The sequence below is a fragment of the Dendroctonus ponderosae genome, unplaced genomic scaffold (genome assembly GCF_020466585.1).
Source record: "Dendroctonus ponderosae isolate FM_Combo_2020 unplaced genomic scaffold, Dpon_F_20191213v2 Dpon_F_20191213_1, whole genome shotgun sequence".
Classification (NCBI taxonomy): domain Eukaryota; kingdom Metazoa; phylum Arthropoda; class Insecta; order Coleoptera; family Curculionidae; genus Dendroctonus; species Dendroctonus ponderosae.
This window is the reverse complement of record NW_026017110.1, coordinates 5,592,388-5,615,970: the sequence shown is the minus strand read 5'-3', so window position 1 is coordinate 5,615,970 and position 23,583 is coordinate 5,592,388. Positions and strand designations below refer to the sequence as shown.

The 23,583-nt window shown below is 37.9% G+C and overlaps 2 protein-coding genes across 3 annotated transcripts in view; one reads left to right on the top strand and one right to left on the bottom strand.

Annotated features, from left to right (window-relative positions):
- Nucleotides 1–23,583, top strand: part of LOC109545164 (E3 ubiquitin-protein ligase TRIM9) — a 73,615-nt gene that overhangs the window by 26,248 nt on the left and 23,784 nt on the right. The gene's annotated exons all lie outside the window — the stretch shown is intronic.
- LOC109543893 lies at nt 1,815–4,408 on the bottom strand. Its single transcript, XM_019913823.2, has 3 exons — nt 4,201–4,408; nt 2,929–3,262; nt 1,815–2,868 (listed from the first exon to the last, which is right to left on the bottom strand). Exons 2-3 carry the CDS (start codon nt 3,144–3,146, stop codon nt 2,664–2,666), a joined length of 423 nt encoding a protein of 140 aa, XP_019769382.1. The 5' UTR covers nt 3,147–3,262; nt 4,201–4,408; the 3' UTR covers nt 1,815–2,663.

The window sequence follows — 23,583 nt, the reverse complement described above, 5'->3', positions numbered from 1 at the left end:
GTTGCCGTCATTCTGATATAGTTTAATTTTTTTAAATCGTATTCTGGTTACTCAAATACTTTTCATATACTTTTTTCTGGCTGAATATTTTACGCCCTAAACTCTTGCAGACATGGCAACGCGCATTCGAAATCAAATGCTTTGGGTGTTTGCTTTCTGAAAGTTTTGGTGAAAGAATTTGATAAAATAATCACGATTTCAGCGGAAACTTAAATCCGAAGTTTTAATTATTGTTTTGTTGCGCGTACACTAAAATGGAACTTGTTTTTGAAAGAAAATGGTAAAAAGAACAGAAACCACATTGGCAATCCCGTTAGCACAATCAAGTGCAGATTTAATTATGATGTAAATTTCCCATTGTATTTATACAATAATCGCACTCTTAACGTAATATGCGAACTGGTCCTACACTGTTTAGTATACTTAGATCAGAAAATGTGTTGGCAAAGCGCCCATAAAATCCATCTATTTTTTTCGCTAAGGTCTCGTAGTCTAGGTCTAAAAGCTCAGCTAAGGTCTAAAATAGTAGAAATTGAAACGCGCTCTGAATCTACAGAAATTTTGAATATCTAGAAGCAAGGGCTTCTTTGGTAAATGTTTAATTTTCCATCTTTAGATCTGCTTTAGTTTGCCAGTTGTGAATTTTTTTACAGAAATCTCGCACGGTTGCGGCAAATTCTGGATTGAGTGCAATTTCAAAAAATCTTAGAATTTGAACCAGCGCTCGGAATCTACAGAAATTTTGCACATCTAGAAGTAAAGGCTTCTTTGGCAAATGTTCAATTTTGCATCTTTAGATCTGCTTCAGTTTGCCAGTTGTGAATTTTTTAACCAAAAGCACGCACGATTGCGGCCATTTCTGGAATTGAGCGCAATTTCAAAAAATCTTAGAATTTGAACAAGTGGTCTGAATCTACAGAAATTTTGCATATCTAGAAGTAAAGGCTTCTTTGGCAAATGTTCAATTTTGCATCTTTAGATCTGCTTCAATTTGCTAGTTGTGAATTTTGTAACCAAAAGCGCGCACGATTGCGGCCATTTCTGGATTTGAGCGCATTTTAAAAAAATCGTAGAAATTGAATCAGCTCTCGGAATCTACAGAAATTTTGCATATCTAGAAGTAAAGGGTTCTTTGGCAAATGTTCAATTTTGCATCTTTAGATCTGCTTCAGTTTGCCAGTTGTGAATTTTTTAACCAAAAGCGCGCACGATTGCGGCAGTTTCTAGATTTGAGCGCAATTTAAAAAATCGTAGAAATTGAACCAGCCGTCCAAATCTACAGAAATTTTGCACGTCTAGAACCAAAGGCTTCTTTGACAAATGTTCAATTTTGGGTCTTTAGATCCGCTTCAGTTTGCCAGTTGTGAATTTTGTAACCAAAAGTGCGCACGATTGCTGCAATTTCTGGATTTGAGCGCAATTTCAAAAAATCTTATAATTTGAACTACCGCCCTGAATCTATAGAAATTCTGAGCGCGCAAAAGCAAACGCTTCTTTGGTAAATCTTCAATTTTGCTGCCTTAGATCTGCTTCACATTAGCAATCCCGTTAGCACAATCAAGTGCAGATTTAATTATGATGTAAATTTGCCATTGCATTTATACAATAATCTCACTCTTAACGTAACATGCAAACTGGTCCTTCACTGTTGAAAACGTGTTGGCAAAGCGCCCATAAAATCCATCTATTTTTTTCGCTAAGGTCGCGTGGCCTTAACCTACGTGCATTTTTCTGGCTCGTCCGTGAAAATTAACGAACTTCACATTGAATGTATCCATTTCCGGGGCCAGATAACGGATAAGTTAAGATTACCGTGGTCTTCAACATTAACTTTATTGCTCTTCTATAAATACTGAATGTTTTACATCTCTATCCAGCCCAGTGTATCCACCATAAACTTATCCAAACCATTTCCGTTGTATACTTAAAGCATGCATTTATCAACATACTGCTAAAGTATAAAATAGCGCCTATACTACCGTGTATAAAATGGTAACTTTGATGAACAAAAAAACGAATTAAACACTAAAAATAGCACACGTTTGAAAGCGTAACAAGAGATCACTAGGCATAAAAAAGTGTATTGTATAATAAGTGATTATAGCATGGGACCACTACCTGCTTTATTGGTTATTGGTACCTTCCAAATTTAGGACACGTTGTAGCAAAAATACTTTCGTTTCGCCACTAAAAAGCCCATTATTTCAATGGTAAAGTAACACAGTTTTGTAATTAAAACATAATCGTTTTTATGTCACAACTTAATGAACCGTAAGTAAAAGTCTGTTAGTGTTACAAAGCGACTGGTGCTAAGCATCAACAAATTCATTTAACTGTGGCCTACTTTGCCAGCTTCCAAAACATACTTCCAAGTGTTTTGCTGAGAAAACAGGAGCAGTTTTGAGTGTGTGGAACCGTCCAATCGCTAGACTTCTTCCAGAAGAGGCAATAACGACATAAACTTTTGGATTAGAGCGGTTTTCTAATGGGTCCACGGAGGTAAAGATGGGCGTTCGTTGGTTATGGATCAGGTGTTCTGCTGAGATTTCAACTCGGCGATAACAGGAAAAGTCTTAACTTAATGTGCCCTGTCAGCTACGGGAATTTCATTTGGCCACATTCCCTAGCTGATCTAACTAAAGAAAAATTCAGTTAGCTGCGCTTTACCACATAGTTTTCTGGGGATATGGCCGTCGCTTCAACCTGGTGATTCTGAACTCGAAGTTCAAACTGTTGGTCTCGTCCCTGAAGTGGCACACTATCGCTCTGGATACTTTAATGCAATTCATCCCTTTGGTGCAAGGAGAACTGTATACCATCTTGATCTTCTTTTCGCTCGGATGGTGCAGGATCACCTCCTGCTGGTATCTAAAGCGCAAAAGCATTGGACTTAGCAGGTTTTTTGTTCCGCTGGGTCACGTTGCTTACCTTTTAGCTTCTTCTGGCTTGCCGAAATACTGGGTGACTATCCAGGCTGAGCCGTCGTTGTTGTTGCCCTGCACGCTCCAGAAAATCTCCCCGTCGATTTTGGTTCTCCAGAATGTGTAGGAGAAAATCTTGCCCACTCGTTGCACCTTGTTGCCGAACTTGAGGTTGTACGTGTCGTTTACAGCCATTTCTTCGTCGAATTCCGAGAGGAAATCCATCTTGAGGGATGCTGGGCTCGAACTAATTTATGTAAAATTCTCGTCTCTTACTATCACAGTATTAGCTTTAAGTAGATTGGTTTCAGTCTTCCGGATTGTGGCCTCCTAGGTGTTATCTGAAATGCAACAAACAACAATGATGCACTCAGATTATTAAAATCCAGTGGCGCAGCACATGCTTGATTGAATCACTACGTTTCTGTTAACTGAGTCTGTTGGGAGTGTTCGTGATGGTACGGTTGTGTTATCTAGAACAAACCCTGTTCTGACGCCGCTGGGGATTTGCTTGATAGCACTTATCTGAGCTGATAATTTCGTGGAATACCTACTTCACATTCACTTTTATTTAGAGTGATTCAGCTATAGAATTATTTTTTGTCTAAAACCCTGCATTCATGGGGATAAAATTAGATTTTGGCAACAGTTACTATACTCATGTTTAATAAAACTCTTATTCATTGGCGCTGACTCGAAAATAAGACTGTCATCCTAATATTAACGGGAATGACTTCATAACGAGTGCAGCGAAAAATTGCGAGTGGCCACTTAAAGATGTACGAAATGCTCGAAACCACCAAGTGGCCTCGTACATTTCGGATTTCTAAATGGAAAGTAGATAAATATTTCGGAAATGAATTCATCAAGAGCAACTTTCCTGCCAAGTGGCTGACATCATCCTTAATATGCAGATCACTGATGAAAAGGCCGACCCCGATAAAGCCCCGTTAACTGCCGAAAGTGAAATCCGGCTTCTTAGGGCAAATTTACAAGCTGAACCACTTTTTGGGCTGAATGCACTAATTGCGACAACTAGAGTAATTGCGAGTGGAGATATTCTGTGTCCTCCTAGCGAGAATCGTGTGGAGTAGATTTTGCACCCAAGAAATTCAGCTGAACCATAAAGCAAATCATTACCTATGGTAAAAGCTTCCACCACAAGGACACGCCGATCTAGATTTCTTACCCAATAGGCCGCAATAAGCCCAACTGAGCAGCGTAATTTTTAAACATTGATGAATACTGGCTTAGGCCATATTTGCTGCAAAGCAATTACCTGCTGGTGTTCTTATTTATTCCATCCTATCCACCCACATCTCTGCACGAAGTACATTCGTAATCTCAATTCGCCATTGTAGAGTTCGCGGCACGATCGTTCCGCGATCCGCAGTACTTTCATGAACAAAATAAACGAACTACTAAAAATCGTGTACCGTTCACACCGTTGATATTATAAAACTTGGCCGAGCCTGAAATTTGTGGGACGCAGACCAATCGGCTGCCGAAGGAGAAAGCAACGTTAGAGATCGGCAAGCTAAAAATAATATTAATGTGTCCGTCCTGGAGGTGTTGGATTTCTGGATACATTGGCGCCGGGAGCATTGAATCCATCACCGGAAGTCTCGAAGGGGCGCACTGAAGTCCAGACTTTGTTTTACCTCTCCCACCATTCGCCTCAATCGCTCCTGGTTGCATCCCAAGAAAAATTGCCGATGGGATTTTTGTTTAGCGCACCAATCTTGTGGATATTGATCTGGACCGCATTTGTCCTCTGCCGGAATGTACCTACATACACTTTATCTTTTTTATATTTTCCGCGAAAGCAAACCTTTTAAAGCCCCCATAGAGCATGAGTATGCAATATCACATATACTCATATGTCCTCCCAAAAGTTCCCGGTCGTTTCCGATGGTCGATTTAAATCGACATTAAGACTCTATGAAAATATCAATTCCCCATTCTTCTTTGAATTTTGAACATATTTAAAACTGAAGCAAAAAGAGGGTCCATAGTCAGCCCCACGAGATTTCTTCGTGTACAGTTTACTGGTTTTTTGGGACCTCCTGTTATCGGGATTACACATGGTCCCATGGGACTTTAAACGAGGAATCGTAGGTCGGAGCGCTGAAAGCAGAAAGATCCACTCCAATCTCTGGTAACAATGCAAAGCGGTGCAAGGGGAGCGAAAGTCGTCTTTTTCCACTTTGGCATGGGATGAAATAAATAGGAAGGCAACGGAAACCGTGTTTTGTTGTCCATGCATCCTGCAAATCATTGCGGAGAAATTTCACTTTCATTTCTGTTACACATTATTACTATTATTATTATTACGCTATTTTTAGAACGATATTGTACGGGTTCATATCGTCCTTACATAACCAGCAATTTGCTGTTTTGCACCGTAATTCCAAACCCATTAAACATGCATTACTCTACAGCAGAGAGTTATTAGATTTATCAAACACGCTCTGTCTTGGGTGTCAAGGTTCTGTCGACCAAAAAAACATAATTAATTGCCAATAGCCAAATATCGAGACGATTTGCTCACACTTTTCAAATCAGCCGCTTAATAATGGCTGAATCACCCTGTATGGTTAATGGTTTGGTGCGGAAACTCAATAGCGAAAATTAATGGGGATTAAAACTAACTGATGCATTCGATATCGCAATTCGAACGAAAGCGGTTTATTGATGATTCAATGGCAGTCTGATGGGGGTAAAGCAGGGATTAATATGAATTTACGGGCTGGTTCCTCCAAGAGTTCTGTTTGGTTGAAATCGGACGTTTTTTGAAAACAGCTCCAGTTGTTTTTGTTGTTGGATTCAAAAAGCACTATTGACTAAAATAAAGATTAAAAGTGGTCTGATAGAAAGCAACTTTGTCCAGGGCATAATAAGGTCGTTGGGTAATTAAAGGGCTAATAAAACGGCAACAATAACAATTTTTATATTTTAGAAAGAAATCGCGTATGAGTATAACGATGTCGTTATTCCATGTCTTTGATGCTTTGATACTTAGTTGTTTTCGAATGTTGTGAGTTTCGTGAGCTAATGTGTTCAGTACTAATTTTGGATTTAGGCGCATTTTCAAAAAATTTCCAGAAATGAGCCCGCAGAATCTATAGAAATTCTGCATGTCCAACAACAAAGGCTTCTTTGGTGGATTTTAAATTGTCCATCCTTAGATCTGCTTCAGTTTGCGAGTTGTCAATTTTTTAACCAAAGGGCACACGGTTGCGGCCATTTCTGTATTTGAGCACAATTTCAAAAAATCACATAAATTGAACAAGGCCTCTGAGTCTATAGAAATTTTGGACATCTAGAAGCAAAGGCTTTTTTGGTAAATGTTCAATTTTACATCTTTAGATCTGCTTCAGTTTGCCAGTTGTGAATTTTTTAACCTAAAGCGCGGACGATTGCGGCAAATTCTGGATTTGAGCGCAATTTCAAAAATTCTTAGAATTTTAGCTACCGCTCTCAATCTACCGAGATTTGGCATATCGGGAAGCAAAGCCTTCTTTGGGAAATGTTCAATTTTGCATCTTTAGATCTGCTTCAGTTTGCCAGTTGTGAATTTTTTAACCTAAAGCGCGGACGATTGTGGCAAATTCTGGATTTGAGCGCAATTTCAAAAATTCTTAGAATTTTAGCTACCGCTCTCAATCTACCGAGATTTGGCATATCGGGAAGCAAAGCCTTCTTTGGGAAATGTTCAATTTTGCATCTTTAGATCTGCTTCAGTTTGCCAGTTGTGAATTTTTTAATCAAAAGCGCACCCGATTGCGGCAATTTCTGGATTTCATCCCAATTTCAGAAAATCGTAAAAATTGAACCAGTTCTCTGAATCTACAGAAATTTTGAATATCTACAAGCAAAGGCTTCTTTGCTAAATGTTCAATTTTGCATCTTTAGGTTTGCTTCAGTTAGCCAGTTGTGAATTTTTTTACCAAAAGCGCGCGCGTTTGCGGTAATTTCTGGATTTGAGCGCAATTTCAAAAATTCTTAGAATTTTAGCTACCGCTCTCAATCTACCGAGATTTTGCACATCGGGAAACAAAGCGTTCTTTGGTAAATGTTCAATTTTGCATCTTTAGATCTGCTTCAGTTGCCAGTTGTGAATTTTTTAATCAAAAGCGCACCCGATTGCGGCAATTTTTGGATTTTAGCCCAATTTCAAAAAATCGTAGAAATTGAACAAGTTCTCTGAATCTACAGAAATTTTGCATATCTAGAAGCAAAGGCTTCTTTGGTAAATGTTCAATTTTGCATCTTTAGATCTGCTACAGTTGGCAAGTTGTGAATTTTTTAAACAAGAGCGCGCACTTTTGCGACCATTTCTGGGTTTGAGAGCAATTTCAAAAAATCGTAGAAATTGAACAAGGGCTCTGAGTCTATAGACATTTAGCACATCTAGAAGCAAAGGCTTCTGTGGAAAATGTCCTGTTTTCCATCATTAGATCTGCTTCAGTTTGCCAGTTATGAATTTTTTAACCAAAAGCGCGCATGATTGCGGCAATTTCTGAAATCGCGCATTTTCAAAAAATCGTAGAAATTGAACGAGCACTGAATCTATAGAAATTCTACATACCCAAATACAAAGGACTTTTTAGCAAATGCTCAATTTTACGGCTTTTTAGATATAACTAAAAACTGAACTTTCACTTTGGGAACAATGTCGCCCCCATTTTGAGCTCTGACATTTCGAGAATCCTTCGCCCCCATACCCATTGTGCTGTAGTTGATTCAGGTATTCATTGGGGAGCCGGATAGGTTTATTAAAATGGGAAAATTAATGTGCATTAGGGTCTCGCCCTTTTTGGCCCTTAAGTGTGCCATAAAATTCGGACCTTATGGAAAATGGCCATTTTGGTGGTGCTTTTCCAATTGCTGAGACTCTCTTTCGGTCTGCAAAGATCAGTTTGGCTGAGTTTCCAAATCAAAACGAATTGTTGGCCCACAAGAAATGAATAATATATAAAGTAGCTACAAATATTTCAGTAGCTTCGGCTTCGGCTGACAATTTTGCCGATTTTTATTTCCCGCTTTGGCATTAATGCTTTGTCAATGTTAACTTTAATTGTTCAGGGAATTCAGCAGGTTTAAGCGGATTAGATATGATATATTTATGAAGCGAAACCCTAATGAATCATGTTGGAATATTATATTCTGTATTTTTTAATTCGAATTTAATAAATACATTTATGGTTTTCCCAATAACCTTTCAATATTAATAGTACCACAACTTAGAGTCTTAGATCCAATATTTTCATGCACCTGTGATCGTTTGAGAAAACGTGCTAACAAGAGTTCTCTAGATTCTATTTAAATGGGAAATTTACTGTGAATGTTTCCTGAAAACTTTAAAAAATTGTTGGGCAGAAAGAAGTGATTTGGTCAAAGTTGGATGATCAGAAAAAGTCTGATTATTTCCACTCACTCCAACCAAAGTGCTGATATTCTAAGACCATCTAAGATCACCACCACTGAAAACAAAAAACGCGAATATTTATGACTATGATTGAAACAATTCATAGCCCTATCAAGCGGATGCACTAAAAAACATTATTTTGTTTCCCGTTTTCGCCTTTTTCCCCAAGTCATGGCTTCAATGCAGCAGCAATTTCAGCAATATTGATGAGCCACCAGGGACCAATATAGTAGCGTTTATCAACACTGAATGTCATTTGCAAACAAACACCCTTTTCCGTCTGCCTGTTGTGCTGAATAAAGCGTTCAGACGATTCGCTGTTGATCAATTAATCAGCTTTGACCAGGATCAACTGTTGATTAAAACATTTGAGCAACTGGAGAAACGTCTGCAAACACGTAAACGAGGACCTAAAGATTTAATTGGATTGCCACAGCCATTCAGTCTGAATTTGTCATATGTGGTTACGAATGAATAATCAAGGAGTTTAAGCTGCGCCCCTGTTATTCAACCGAATTTCGGGGGAACTTTTCCAGGCTTTTCCGTTCAAAGCCGCCTGCAATTGCACTTCGGGTTTGTTCAAACGTTTGCAATAGGGGAAGCGGAAAACCCTCAGATTATCCAAACTCATTAAAAATATTTCATTTGAAATAGTGCACACGTTGAATCAAATTTTTGCCCGATTCAAAGCTAAAACAACGTAGCCAAACTTTCATTTTCAAGGAGCGCAGTTCGCTAGGATGATTGATGCTCCAGTGGGCCGCCAGTTTGAATTTTCAATTTTCTTTTACGGAAAACCAATGTCTGGAAAATGCGAGGACAGCATTAGAAGGCCGATATCAATTTCCCAAGTGTTCAGCGTTCAGCATGCAAACTTTAGCAAACTTCTGGATGGATGCCAAGCGGCCACAAAACGCCACGTAAAGCTCTTCAAGTGTTCTAAACTATTCCAATTTTTCTTATAATGTTTATGTGCTCAACGCTCAATTGCTCAACGAAAATGATACAACTGGAAGTGACAAATTAGTTAAAGCATGTCTTATCACCTTCGCTTCCATTAATTTTACGAATTCTCATTACTCGGGACGATAAGGTTAAGATTCCATCGGTGCTCCAACCCCTTAGACTGCCGGAAGCTCAGACCTTTTTTAACCTCTTAAACTGGGGGGCTGAACTCTGCGTATCAGATTTAGATTGCATCCGTCGCTCCTATTTGTAACTTTTAGATGCGGCCAGGATTGAATTTGGGATTTTTCCAAAGTCCCGCCGGACCCGAAAGGAAACAATATTCTATAATGCTACCAAGATGGATGTTTTTAGCAGTATTTCTCTGGATTAGATTTCCTAAATGTTTGTTTTGAACCGTATGGGTTTCCGCATCGGTCGACACAGAAAATCTGGGGCAAAAGATTTAGTTCTATCAGAGATGTTATACAGATGCGGTCGAAGTTCCCTTTTATGATAGTTGGGAAGTCTTAAAAACTTTTAAAGAAGGCCCAAATGCGTTTAGTTAAACAAACTTTAACAGTTCGTTTAGGCAATCTGGAAACTGGCCACTTTTTTAAGGCAATAAATACATTTTGCTTGTTAGGTATTTAATTTTTTATCAGGGGATTACTTATATTTTGTTATATTGGCATGAAAATTCACGTTTTTGCTCAAGTGCACTCGCTGCATTAAACATTTATGACTTTCAATCTAGAGCGAGTAAAGAGCTGCAGCTTTCAGAATCGATAGCAGACTTTTCGGTTTACACATTCGAAAAATTACATTGAAATCGTATCAATTGTGGATTTTTGCGAACTTAGTAAAGATTGGCATACAAATTCACGTTTTTGCTCAAGTTCACTCGCTGCTTGAAAAATGTGTAGCTGTCAATCTAGAGCCACTAAAGAGCTGCAGCTTTCAGCATCGATCGCAGACTCTTCGGAGTACACATTCGAAGAGCTACATTGAAATCGTATCAATTCTAGATTTTTGCGGGCTTGGTAAAGATTGGCGTGAAAACTCACGATTTTGCTCAAGTGCACTCGCTGCATTAAACATTTATGACTTTCAATCTAGAGCAAGTAAAGAGCTGCAGCTTTCAGAATCGATAGAAGACTTTCCGGTTTACACATCCGAAAAATTACATTGAAATCGTATCAATTCTGGATTTTTGCGGACTTAGTAAAGATTGGCATACAAATTCACGTTTTTGCTCAAGTTCACTCGCTGCTTGAAAAATGTGTAGCTGTCAATCTAGAGCCACTAAAGAGCTGCAGCTTTCAGCATCGATCGCAGACTCTTCGGAGTACACATTCGAAGAGCTACATTGAAATCGTATCAATTCTAGATTTTTGCGGGCTTGGTAAAGATTGGCGTGAAAACTCACGATTTATTGCATTAAACATTTATGACTTTCAATCTAGAGCAAGTAAAGAGCTGCAGCTTTCAGAATCGATAGAAGCCTTACACATTCGAAAGATTACTTTGAAATCGTATACATTCTAGACTTTTTCGTAAAGTCGCGTGGTAAAGATTGGCATGGGTTTTGGCTCAAGTGCACCAGCTGCTTTAAAAATTGGTAACTTTCAATATAGAGCCAGTAGAAAGCTGCGTCTTTCCAAATCGATAGAAGACTCTTCGGTTTACACATTCGAAAAATTACATTGAAATCGTATTAGTTCTGGATTTTTGCGGGCTTGTTAAAGATTGGCATAAAAATTAACGTTTCTGCTCACGTGCACTCACTGGTTTAAAAATCGGCACCTTTTAACTTAGAGTAAGGAGAGAGTTGCAATTGGCAGAATTCATAGAAGATAACAAGTCGGCAATTGGTAATAATTTAATTAAAATCGCATCAATTTGTATTTGCACCTCTTAAACTGAAAAAACACAAATTAAACTACCTTTTCCTACCAGTTGCGAAATAGCATGTCTTTTAAGAAGCAACTAATGATTTATAGGTTTTTTGAGGATTTGCGAGTTTTGAGGATTAACGTAACTAAGAAATCTAGAGCCACGAAAAATCACTCAACAATGTTTGCTTAAAACTCTTAAAAATCAGGTTTTATGGCACAAACATTTTATTCGAAAAACTTTCCGCTTTATCTGAACTTTCAAATTTTTGCAAACACACGGACTGACGGAAAAATAATGTTACTGGATTGAAATGGAAATGAAATCGCTCGCAGTCAGAATTTATCCAATTACAAAGTTAGACCTACTTTTGACAGAAAACCTGCAAATTTATCTCCACGCTTACTTGGGAGAAATTTTGCTTGCTTCGCATCGTTAAAGATTTTCCCAAGTATTTTCAAACTTTAGGAATCGCTTTAAAGGACAACCGCAATGATTTCTGAATCAATCAATATCTTTAAGTAGAAAAGCCGATGAAAACCTTTCTTACTAACTTCTTTACTTCTTAGAAGAATACAAACATTATTTGTGGATCAATTTTTTTTCATTATTAAAAGTAAATCAAAGTGACTATTTTGAGTCAATCAATATTCGCATTGGAAAAATATTTTCCTCGTTCCATCTCTGGTTTTCTTCAGCTTTGGCCGCCAGCGAAGGCAAATAACTTTAATGTAGCAAATATTGGGGGAGTAAAATTGAAATTTCCAAAGTAACATGCACTGTTCTAAGTTGTACGTTCCCTCGGGGGTTTCTGGTGCTTTTTAACTCCTTTACCGCCCCTTTGTTATTAAATACTGCCCTTAATACCGAATCATGCTAAAGACAAATGTTTTACAAAGAGGGATTTGCCGCACATCCTTTCCGATAATTAAAACTACAATTTTAATTGGGAAACCGTAAGGTTCTGACGGGATTAACCTAATTTAAATAAGCCTCTTTGCCTTGTGCTTTCTTCAATGGCATTGGGCGTACTCTTTGAAACGGAAAATGTTTTCTTTAAAAAGCTGCTGAAAGTGACTAAACTCTTAATTGGCAAAAAGATGCAATTATGGAAGCTTTTTGCTGCCGGGGACGGACTGGAAAGGCTTTTAAATCATTAAAATTAGACCGGCTAAATTACTAATTGAAGTTATTGCAAAAGCCCTAAGATTGAACACTAATGGTTACCTACTGGGGAAAAAGCAGCCAGAGTTCCAGATTCAAAATGGATAGAAACGCTTAATTAGCCTCAAGAGACAAAGTGAAATACTCGAATATTAAAGCACTGTAATTGAGGCACTATTTATGGAATTGTAGACTGGCTTTCAAACAGTTCCCATATTAAACGTACAAAGCCAAAGAGCAGACGAGCAGTTTGCCACCGCAAATACCGTGGAAACTTTGAACATAAATAGGAACTCGTGACCAAAACGCCGTATTGGGAAACTACCTTGCTTGTAGCTCGGTAATTGAGCTGCTGAGTTTCACGCGGTTTTAGATAGATTTTTTCCCTATTTCCATTAGCATGCCGCCGAAACTCGCGAGGAAAACCCCGATATCTCGCATTATCAGACATCAATCGTGCATTTGCCTTGGCTGGTAATTGACGTTGAATTATTCGCCAGATTGTAGAATCACTCGGTTTTTCAATGAACTGGAAAATGCTTTTCTTATGATTTATGGCTTTAGCCAGAGGCCACATCGTTGCCGCAGTTATACAAGAAAATCTATGCTATCGCTCTATTTCCATCCAGGCGAAGAGGCACAATTATTGGCCCGTTCGTTCCGAACAGGTCAACTGTATTTTAAACAGCTCCAGGATTTTTCTCGGGAAGACATCCAGATGAACCCACCGCCTCTTTCTGAATGGGTGGCAACAGTGTTTATCCAAACACGCAACCACCCTTTTACGGTATTTTCGACGATAAGGGCACTTTCCTGACAGCTTTTTGCTCCGCCAGCTTTTCCAATAAAAAAACGCCATATTGCCGCCCTATCTTGACTCCGAGTGTTTTTATTTTCATATCAACCCGTCTTATTGTTGGCAGAGCCTGGTCAAATATTTAACTAAATTTTCTGGCCAGGAAGCAGTTGCCATTAGGGTCTCAGGCAATTTCCATTAATCTCCCAAATGAAACATTGGAAAGCGATTAGTTTGCACATTAAGTGAATGGACGTGTTGTAAACTAGCCCTTCCAATACGGCCCTCTAAGCGGCCTTAAATAAACAGTCGCTTTCCATACTCGTTTTTGTCATCATTTGTTTCGTGTTGCCACCAAATTGCCCTTTAAATCTCTTTGGGCTCTGCCGAAGTTATACAGGGGAGTTTTTTGATAAGAGATGCAAAAAAAAACGGAAATCTGGCGTTTATATGATTTTTTGTGTTCGAAAATTGTGACCAACACCACTGGAACACAGCGGTGAGTCGCTCCTTCAATATTTTGCTTTTACATGGTTTACTACGCAAAGTTACTATCTTGGAACAGTTTGATGTCAAAGTTGTGCCGTTATTCCTTCAATATTTTTCAATTTGCTTTTTTTTTATCTCAAAAAAATTCGGTCGACATTATACCGTTTAAGTGGTAAAATAAGCAGAAATTACGTGAAACCGAGAGGACTCGAGGTGCGATTTTTTAAAGGGAAAAGCGCAGTTGAGTAAAACAATTTGAGACCGATAAATACGAAACTACAAAAAAATCAGAATTCTCTCCGATTTTCACGAAACTTTCAGGAATTTTAGAAGCACAAAGCCTCTAAGCATGGTGTAAATTTCAGGTTGTTGCTTGTCTTAGTGTGAAAGATCCGGATTTTTAACAGATTAGGCGCAGTTGAAAAAACTTACATTTTGATCCTAATGTTTACAAAGCTGTCAAAAATCAGGATTCCCGGTGATGTTCCTGAAACTTTCCTCATCATTGGAATCAGCTGTCGTCTAAATATGGTGCAAATTGCAAGTTGCTACTGCTGATGATAGGAAATTTTCAAAGGTGCGATCTTTTTTAGGGAAAAGCGCAGTTGTGTAAAACAATTTGAGAGCGATATTTACGAAGCTGCAAAAAAATATAATTCTGCGCGATTTTCACGAAACTTTGAGGAATTTTAAAATCACACATCCTCTAAGCATGGTATAAATTTCAAGTTGTTACTCGCCTTAGTGTGGAAAAGCCGAATTTTTAACAGACTGGGCGCAGTTAAAAAACTTACATTTTGATCCTAATGTTTACAAAGCTGTCAAAAATTAGGATTTATGGCTATTTTTCTGAAACTTTCCTCATCATTCGAGTCGGCTTTCGTCTTAATATGGTGCAAATTTCAGGTTGCTACTGCTTTTAGTTTGAATGATAAGAAGTTTTCAAAGGTGCGATTTTTTTAAGGGAAAAGCGCAGTTGAGTAAAACAATTTGAGACCGATAAATACGAAGCTGCAAAAAAACAGAATTTAGCACGATTTTCAGTAAACTCTCCGGAATTTTAGAATCACACATCCTCTAAGCATGGTGTAAGTTTCAAGTTGTTACTCGCCTTAGTGTGGAAGATACGAATTTTTAACAGATTGAGCGCAGATGATAAAACTTACATTTTGATCCTGATGTTTACAAAGCTGTCAAAAATCAGGATTTCGGCTGATGTTCCTGAAATCTTGTTCATCGTTCGAGTCGGCTTTCGTCTAAATATGGTGCACATTTCAAGTTGCTACTGCTTTTAGTTTGAATGATAGGAAATTCTCAAAGGTGCGATTTTTTAAAGGGAAAAGCGAAGTTGAGTAAAGCAATTTGAGACGGATATTTACGAAGCTGCAAAAAATCAGAATTCTGCGCGATTTTCACGACACTTTCAGGAATTTTAGAATCACACATCCCCTCAGCATGGTGTAAATTTCAAGTTGCTACTTGTCTTAGTGTGGAAGATCTGAATTTTTAACAGATTGGGCGCAGTTAAAAAACTTACATTTTGATCCTAATGTTTATCAAAGCTGTCAAAAATCAGGATTCCGGGTGATGTTCCTAAAACCTTCTTCATCATTCGAGTCAACTTTTGTCTTAAGATGGTGCAAATTTCAGGTTGCTACTGCTTTTAGTTTGAATGATAGGAAATTTTCAAAGGTGCGATTTTTTTAAGGAAAAAGTGCAGTTGAGTAAAACAATTTGAGACCGATAAATACGAAGCTGCAAAAAATCAGAATTTAGCGCGATTTTCAGAAAACTTTTCGGAATTTTAGAATCACACATCCTCTAAGCATGGTGTAAGTTTCAAGTTGTTACTCGCCTTAGTGTGGAAGATCCGAATTTTTAACAGATCGGGTGCAGTTAAAAAAATTACATTTTGATCCTGATGTTTACAAAGCTGTCAAAAATCAGGATTCCTGCTGATGTTCCTGAAATCTTGTTCATCATTCGAGTCGGCCTTCGTCTAAACATGATGCAAATTTCAAGTTGCTACTGCTTTTAGTTTGAACAATAGGAAATTCTCAAAGGTGCGATTTGTTAAAGGGAAAAGCGCAGTTGAGTAAACCAATTTGAGACCGATATTTACGAAGCTGCAAAAAATCAAAATTCTGCGCGATTTTCACGAAACTTTCAGGAATTTTAGAATGACACATCCTCTAAGCATGGTGTAAATTTCAAGTTGTTATTCGCCGTAGTGTGAAAGATCCGAATTTTCAACAGATTGGGCGCAATTAAAAAACTTACATTTTAATCCTGGTGTTTACAAAGCTGTGAAAATTTAGGATTTTGGGCGATTTTTCTGAAACTTTCCTCATCATTCGAGTCGGCTTCCATCTTGCTATGGTGCAAATTTCAAGTTGCTACTGCTTTTAGTTTGAATGATAGGAAATTTTCAAAGGTGTGATTTTTTAAAGGAAAAAGCGCAATTGAGTAAAACAATTTCAGACCGATATTTTCGATGCTCCAGAAACATTAGAATTCAGCGCGATTTTCACGAAACTTTCAGGAATTTTCGAATCACACATCCTCTAAGCATGGTGTAAATTTCAAGTTGTTACTCCCCTTAGTGTGGAAGATCCGAATTTTTAACAGATTGAGCGCAGATGATAAAACTTACATTTTGATCCTGATGTTTACAAAACTGTAAAAAATCAGGATTCCGGGTGATGTTCCTGAACTATAAACTTAACTCTAAAAAGGTTTGCGACTCCCATCCATGATTTTCGAATTGTTTATTTGAATAATTATCGATTTTAATAAACCTTCCAAAGGAAAAGTTAGTCTTTGCCTAGTTGCACGTGAATCGCAATTTTCCAAGGAAAAAATCAGAGACAACAAAGTTTCCAACTTGGCCAGCCAGTAGGTATTGATCAAAGCCGTGCAATGCAAACGAGCTTCACAAGAGGTGAAATTGCAGTTTCGATGAGGACGTAACTCGGTTATTGGTATCCGTCTGTCGACGAAAACTCATTGGGCTAAATTTAATCTAAAGGCCCTTTGACTTTTTTAAAGGTTTTTGTGCTGGCTATAATTAGTTGGCCCAAATCCCCAGATTAATGCACAAATAAGAGCTTGAAAACGAAATCCCCTTTTAATTAAATTTACTGTTTTTCACAGGCGTTTAGGCGCATAATCCTGTCGGATTGGGCTAGAATGTCATGTTTGCAAGCTATTTATTGTAAGCGGAGTAAAATTTATTTTTTTAATGGCGATTTTGACTAAAAATGCTGAACGATCGCAGCGAATTTTGTGCGTTTAAACATGAGTTATGGCACTCCTACTGACCCTGTGTAACTAAGGCGAGTAGACTGACCGTTGGTAAACACGAGTTTTTCAAAAATTCGTCAAGAAATAACCAAAAATCCATGAATCCAGCCCATAACATCACTCGAGAGCGAAAATCGATTGCTTTAAGTGAGGAAAAACTCACTTTAAGAGGAAATTTGTGGGAATTTCCAGGATTTTTTCAGTCACTAAGGGGAAGCGATTGGCCGTTGGTTTAGATAGAGGGGTTTAAAAAAAATTGCCAAGGAAAAACCAAAAATTTCTCACACCTGCCCAGAATATCACTCGAAAGAGAAAATCTGCGGGTTTAAATGAGGAAAACCTCACTTTAATAGCACATTTCTGGGTGTTTTCAGATTTTTTCAGATTCTAAATTGAAGCGATTGGGCGTTGCACAGCACGGGTTTTTCAAAAATTCGCGAAGAAAAACCAAAACTTTCTCAATCCGACCCATTAAGTAACTTGACCGAGAAAATCTGCGGCTTTAAGTGAGGAAAACTCCACTTTAAGAGAAAATTTCTGAGATTTGCCAGTATTTTTTTCAATTACTAAGGCGAGGTGATTGGCTGTTGAAAAACACAAATTTTTCAAAAATTTTGACAAGGAAAAGCCATAAATCTCCCGAATAACGCTCATAATATCACTCGGAAGATAAAATGCGCTGCTTCAAGTGTGGAAAACGCACTGAATAGCATCTTTCCAGAAGTTCATCCAGGAGTTTTTGACTTAAGAAGGTGAGACGATTGGTAAACACGGATTTTTGAAAAATTTGTCAAAAAGAAACAAAAATGCCCAAGACTATCCATAATATCTCTCTATATAGAAAGTTCACAGCTTTAAGTGAGAAAAAACTCACTTTTAAATACAATTTCTGGAAGTTTCCAGGATTTTTCAGTTACTAAAGCGAGTCGATGGCCGATGGGAAGCTCGAGGTTTTAAAAAATTCGAAAGGACAAACCAAAAATCTCTGAATCCAGACCATACCATCACTCGAAAGCGAAAATTCGCTGCTTTAAGTGAGGAACACTCACTTGAATAGGAAATTTCTTGGAGTTTCCAGGATTTTTTGAGTTACTACGACGAGGCGATTGGCTGTTGAAAAGCACGAATTTTTCAAAAAATTGACAAAGAAAAGCCATAAACCTCCCGATCCCGCTCATAATAGCACTCGGAAGATAAAATGCGCCGCTTTAAGTGTGGAAAACGCACTTTAATAGCATATTTCTGTTCCTCCAGGATTTTTGACTTACGAAGGTGATACGATTGGCCGTTGGTAAACACGGATTTTTCAAAAATATGTCAAGGAGGAGAAAATGCCCAGAACTGTCCATAATATCTCTCGAAAGAGAAAGTTTGCAGCTATAAGTGAATAAAACCTCACTTTTATGGGCAATTTCTGGAAGTTTCCAGGATTTTTTAGTTACTAAGGTGAGCCGACAGCCGATGGGAAGCTCGAGGTTTTAAAAAATTCGTCACGGACAAACCAAAAATCTCTGAATCCAGACCATAATATCACTCGAAAGCGAAAATTTGCTGCTTTAAGTGAGGAAAAACTCACTTGAATAGAAAATTTGTTGGAGTTTCCAGAATTTTTTGAGTTACTAAAGCGAGTTGATGCTGATTGGCCGTTGAAAAACACAAATTTTTCAAAAAATTAACAAGGAAAAGCTATAAATCTCCTAATCCCGCTCATAATAGCACTCGGAAGATAAAATGCGCTGCTTTAAGTGTGGAAACGCACTTTCTAGCATCTTTCTGGAGGGATTTTTTCCCTCCATTTTTGGATCATCTCCAGGGATTTTTTGACTTACGATGGTGAGACGATTGGCCGTTGGTAAACACGGATTTTGCTATAATTTGTCAAGGAAAACGGAAAATCCCCAAGACTGTCCATAATATCTCTCGAAAGAGAAAGTTTGCAGCTCTGAGTGAGGAAAAACTCACTTTTATGGGCAATTTCTGGAAGTTTCCAGGATTTTTTAGTTACTAAGGTGAGTCGATGGTTAATGGGTTTTAAAAAATTCGTCAAGGACAAACCAAAAATACTTGAATCCAGATCACAACATCACTCGAGAGGGAAAATTATCTGCTTTAAGGGAGGAAAAACTCACTTGAACAGGAAATTTCTTGGGGTTTCCAGAATTTTTTGAGTTACTAAAGCGAGGCGATTTTCAGTTAAAAACACGAATTTTTCAAAAATGTTACAAGAAAAAGCCAAAAATTCCATAATCCGGCTCATGATATCACTCGAGAGAAAAAATGCGCTGCTTTAAGTGTGGAAAAACGCACTTTAATAAATAGGAAATTTCTGAGAGTTTCCAGGGTTTTTGTGGATACTAAAGCGAAGCGGTTGGTCGTTGGACAACACCGATTTTTCAAAAGTTCTCCAAGATTAAACCAAAAATTCCGCAATCCATAAAATCACTCCAAAGCCAAAATCCGCTGTTTTAAGTGACGAAAACTCACTTTAATAGGAAATTTCTGGGGGTTTCCAGGATTTTTTCAGCTACGAAGACCTAGATTAATCTCATGTGACTGTTTTCACTCTTCTCTTCACCGGTGTCTCCAATAGCCAAACATTTATTAGAAATTAACGTCCCAAGCAAAGCTTTAACCAGAGATTAGTAGGTCTAATCTCTGCTTTAATCCACAACTGAGAGGACTAAAAATTCGCGTTCTATATGAACTCGCTCGCATCGCTTGGCCACTTTCAGCTCGGCCCAGCTCTAACTTTATTGTAACAACTGCATTAAAGCTAGTCTGCTTTGGAGCTTTTTGGCCGATTATTGACTGATTCTGGATCATTTTCATCCGAACAAAACCCTGCTAATGGAATGTTGCCTCCAAAAGTTCTGATTAAAAATTGGATTTTTCTTAAAAATTTCCATCGTTCCAGAGCAACAGTTAATTGAGTGGTAACGAGAAGATAAACGACTTTTCAGCTGCGTATCTAATGGATGCGTGAATGGCATATAATGGCACAAAGCAGGAGAAGACGTAAGGTGAGAGCGCCGTGCTGAAACTACGCTGATTGACTTTGGTGTTCGCACCTATTAATATTAAAAGTACATTAAGGTGGCTTTAATTTGATACTGAACAGGTGTGTCTCTTTGCATTGGGCTTCAGGTGTAATTACAGTGAAGTTTCCAGCACTCGAAAGGCTTGTTATTGTTTTCTGCAGCGAATCCAATCTCCATTAATAAACCATTAACCATTAATATTGGGTTGTCGCTATTCGAACTAGTCGGTCGTCCCTAAACGAATTTATCAGTCCTGGTTATTAGGTAAATAAAGCAGACGGCACCTCATTTCCTATTTATTTGCAATGGTTGGAAAGTGACGGCGCAACGCTAAACCCAGTTAAAATCGTTTCGGAAAAGCAGTTAAATGCCAATTTATGATCAAAAGCTAGTTTGCGATAAATGATGGCGAATTGTTTCCTAAAAAAAAAACTGGATATTTTGGACAGAAACCAGCCGCTAATTTGTGTGGGTTTTCGGAACTTGGCCTTCTGATTAGTTCTATTGAGGTAAGGGACAGTAGAAAGGGGAAATGGAAAATTTTGTTCTTTGGACCAGTCCGCAAGGCGGCTCAAGTTATCGACGAAAATCGATAAAAAATTTCAAAATTTCCTTTAGACTAAATTTTTTACCAATTTTGAAACTTGGTCTCAGCTTCATATCCCACTTTAATTCGGAAATTTGCAGAGATTTGGGGCGTAAAAGCATATTAACTATTTTACTTGAATATTAACATGCTTGGATTAATATTGCAGAGAATTGTACGTTTTCCTAAATATTCAGGAATTTGCAAGGTTCACCTGCACCGAACAGACGCCAAAACTCAAGCGCCCTAAAACATCTGAAAGCGGTCTGTATCGCACTTTTCCATATATAATTTAAGGAGTTTTCCCGAATAAGGGAATTGAAGTGTTTGCCAATATTCTCTGAATTTGCTCGAATATGCAAAGTTGAAATTTCCAGTAAATATCGTTTTCTGTGTACGCATCGTTCAAAAACCGCAGGATTGTGAACGCTTCGGTACAAGAGCGTTTTATCAGGTTCCAGACTGGATTTTCAGAGGAAAGTCAGTTTTTGTTTGGGGTCATTATCAAGAAAAATAATTCCTATTTACTTCCAATTGCGGTAAGTTCGCAGTTGCGCAAGCTTTCAATAAACGCTTTTTCACTCGCAAAAATATTGAATTGATTCTGCATCGCAGACGATAAGTGGTTAAGTAAAGGGTTTGTTCTGCAATAACAGAATTTTTATTGTCCTGTTTTTCCTCTATCACCTCAAACTTGCCCATTTTGTAATGGTTTTCCAAAAAAGGTTAGAAAATATTCGTCTACGTTCTCTGAATGTTGGCAACATTTCGAAATGGATACACAAATTGCTAACTGTTTGACAAAAATTCTTCTTTTGGCGTTTATTTCAAATACCTTCTGTTCAGACATGTTCTGTTCCATTAGTGAAAATATCGACTGTGTATTTTTACGCAAAAACAATCAATGTTTAATGGAAATTCCGCTTGTGTAATGCGGCCAGGCCCAACTTATTGCAACAAATAACGGAAGCGCACAATGTTTTAATGAAACTAATGAAATTTTCTGACTGGCCAAACGCAAGTAAAATTAGCACGATTTGAAACGCTCATTGGGGGTCCAATTGTGAACGGAAGGGTGGGTTATTTAATTATCGAATTTCATGCCTCACATGGGAATAGTGATTGTTAAATTCGTTTTGGGCCCTTTGCTTAAGATGTAGATTTTTTGGAAGTCGACCGAACGGGACCCAAAAAACTATATATGTTTACAACGGCAGTTTGAGTGTCACGTACATTCGTAATAAAACTTATTGCTTTCCTGCAGACTCATTGTCAGCACTTTCTGCTAGGAAAACGTAATGTTGCTGACATCGAAAGCAGTTTTATTGCTTTGCCATTACATCCAGAACATGTCGCGTCCATCACTGAATTTTCCAACAGAATCGGTATTTATTGAACAGCAATTTGTCTGCTGCGTCTTCGAGAACGCAATGGAAACTAATTAATTGCCACAAGTGTCAATGGGATCAAAATGCAAATTTCCACTAATTATGGATATTAATCACCAGCTACGCTATTGTTGAGCCCCTTTAGCCTTTAGGCCCCAATAATCTGATATGGTGCCGAACCGATATGCAAAACATGTTCTTGTAAACCAATCTGTGCATGGCTTTGGCCATAATACCGGTTGTTAATTGCATTTTTTGTTCATCTAATTAATGCGTATTGTCATGTCTTTAACGAAAAATTTGTTGAAATATCCAACAGTGGAAAAATGAGTTTAATTGTAGAGCAGCTCAGAGCCTATTTCTATTGCATGCATGTTTTATTTCTCGTTGGTGGGTTAAAGCGGGATTTTCATGCACAGCAGCTAAAAATCCAATTATTTTTGCTACTGTAGTTTTACCGTTCGCAACCCATTGGGAATGCCAGAATATTGCAATGGAAAACTTTATATTACAATGCACTCACTCTACCATAATGCTTCTTTTATATTAACTACTAAAAGCAAAATTGGCAAAAATCGGATATTAAGGCAATTTGAGCGAAATTTTCAGTATTTTGAGCTTCAACTGTCTTCTATGACCTGTGAACGTTTCAAGTCTCTGGTTGCTCTAGATTGGAAGTTAAGATTTTTTCAAGCAAAGAGGGATTAAGGGGATTTGTGCGCAATTTTCTGTATTTTGAGCTTCAACTTTCTTCTATGGACTGTGAAAGTTTGAAGTGTCTGCTAGCTCTAGGTTAGAAGTTGGGATTTTTTGAAGCAAAGAGTGTGTTTGGGCGAAAACGCCCATTTTTACGCCAACTTTTGCAAGACGGCAAAAATAAGACATTAAGGGGATTTGTGGGAAATTTTCATCATTGCTTCAAATGACTTCACCTGTCTTCTATGGACTGTGAACGTTTCACGTCTCTGGTTGGTCTACATTGGAAGTTAAGATTTTTTCAAGCAAAGAGTGCTTTTACGCGAAAACGTCCATTTTCCCCACTGATTTATTTAATGTGATTGATGTGAAATATATTCTCAAAAATGAATAAAAATGAATCGTTTTGGAGATATTCCCTACGAATATATTGATAAATTGGTGGTTAGCAGCGAACCGACAAACACAGCAAAAAGTAAGAAGTACATTTGGAAACAATTTATATCTTTTTGTGCGGAAAAACATTATAACATGGTTCGAGATACTCCAATCTCGGAACTTGCATCTATTTTAAAAATCTGGGCTTACAACATGCGTAAACAAAATGGGGAGGAATACAAAGATCACAGCTAGTCTATTGATAGAGAAATGTTTTAAAGAGTGTGGAATAAAAATAAATCCGTTTGAGCAAATCGAATTTAAATCAGCGCGAGATGCAAGAAATACAAAACGAAGAGAATTACAAGGTTGTGAAAATAAGCGTAAGCAATCTGCGAGTTTCCTACCTTTTATTGAATTGAAAAAGCTGATTACTAGTTGTAATGAAGAAACCCCGGAAGGACTGCAGAAAAAGGTATTTTTTTCTCTTTCCTATGAACTTGCTTGGAGAGGAGGCGAAGGCGCACGAGCACAAATGGGCTTTTTTAAAGA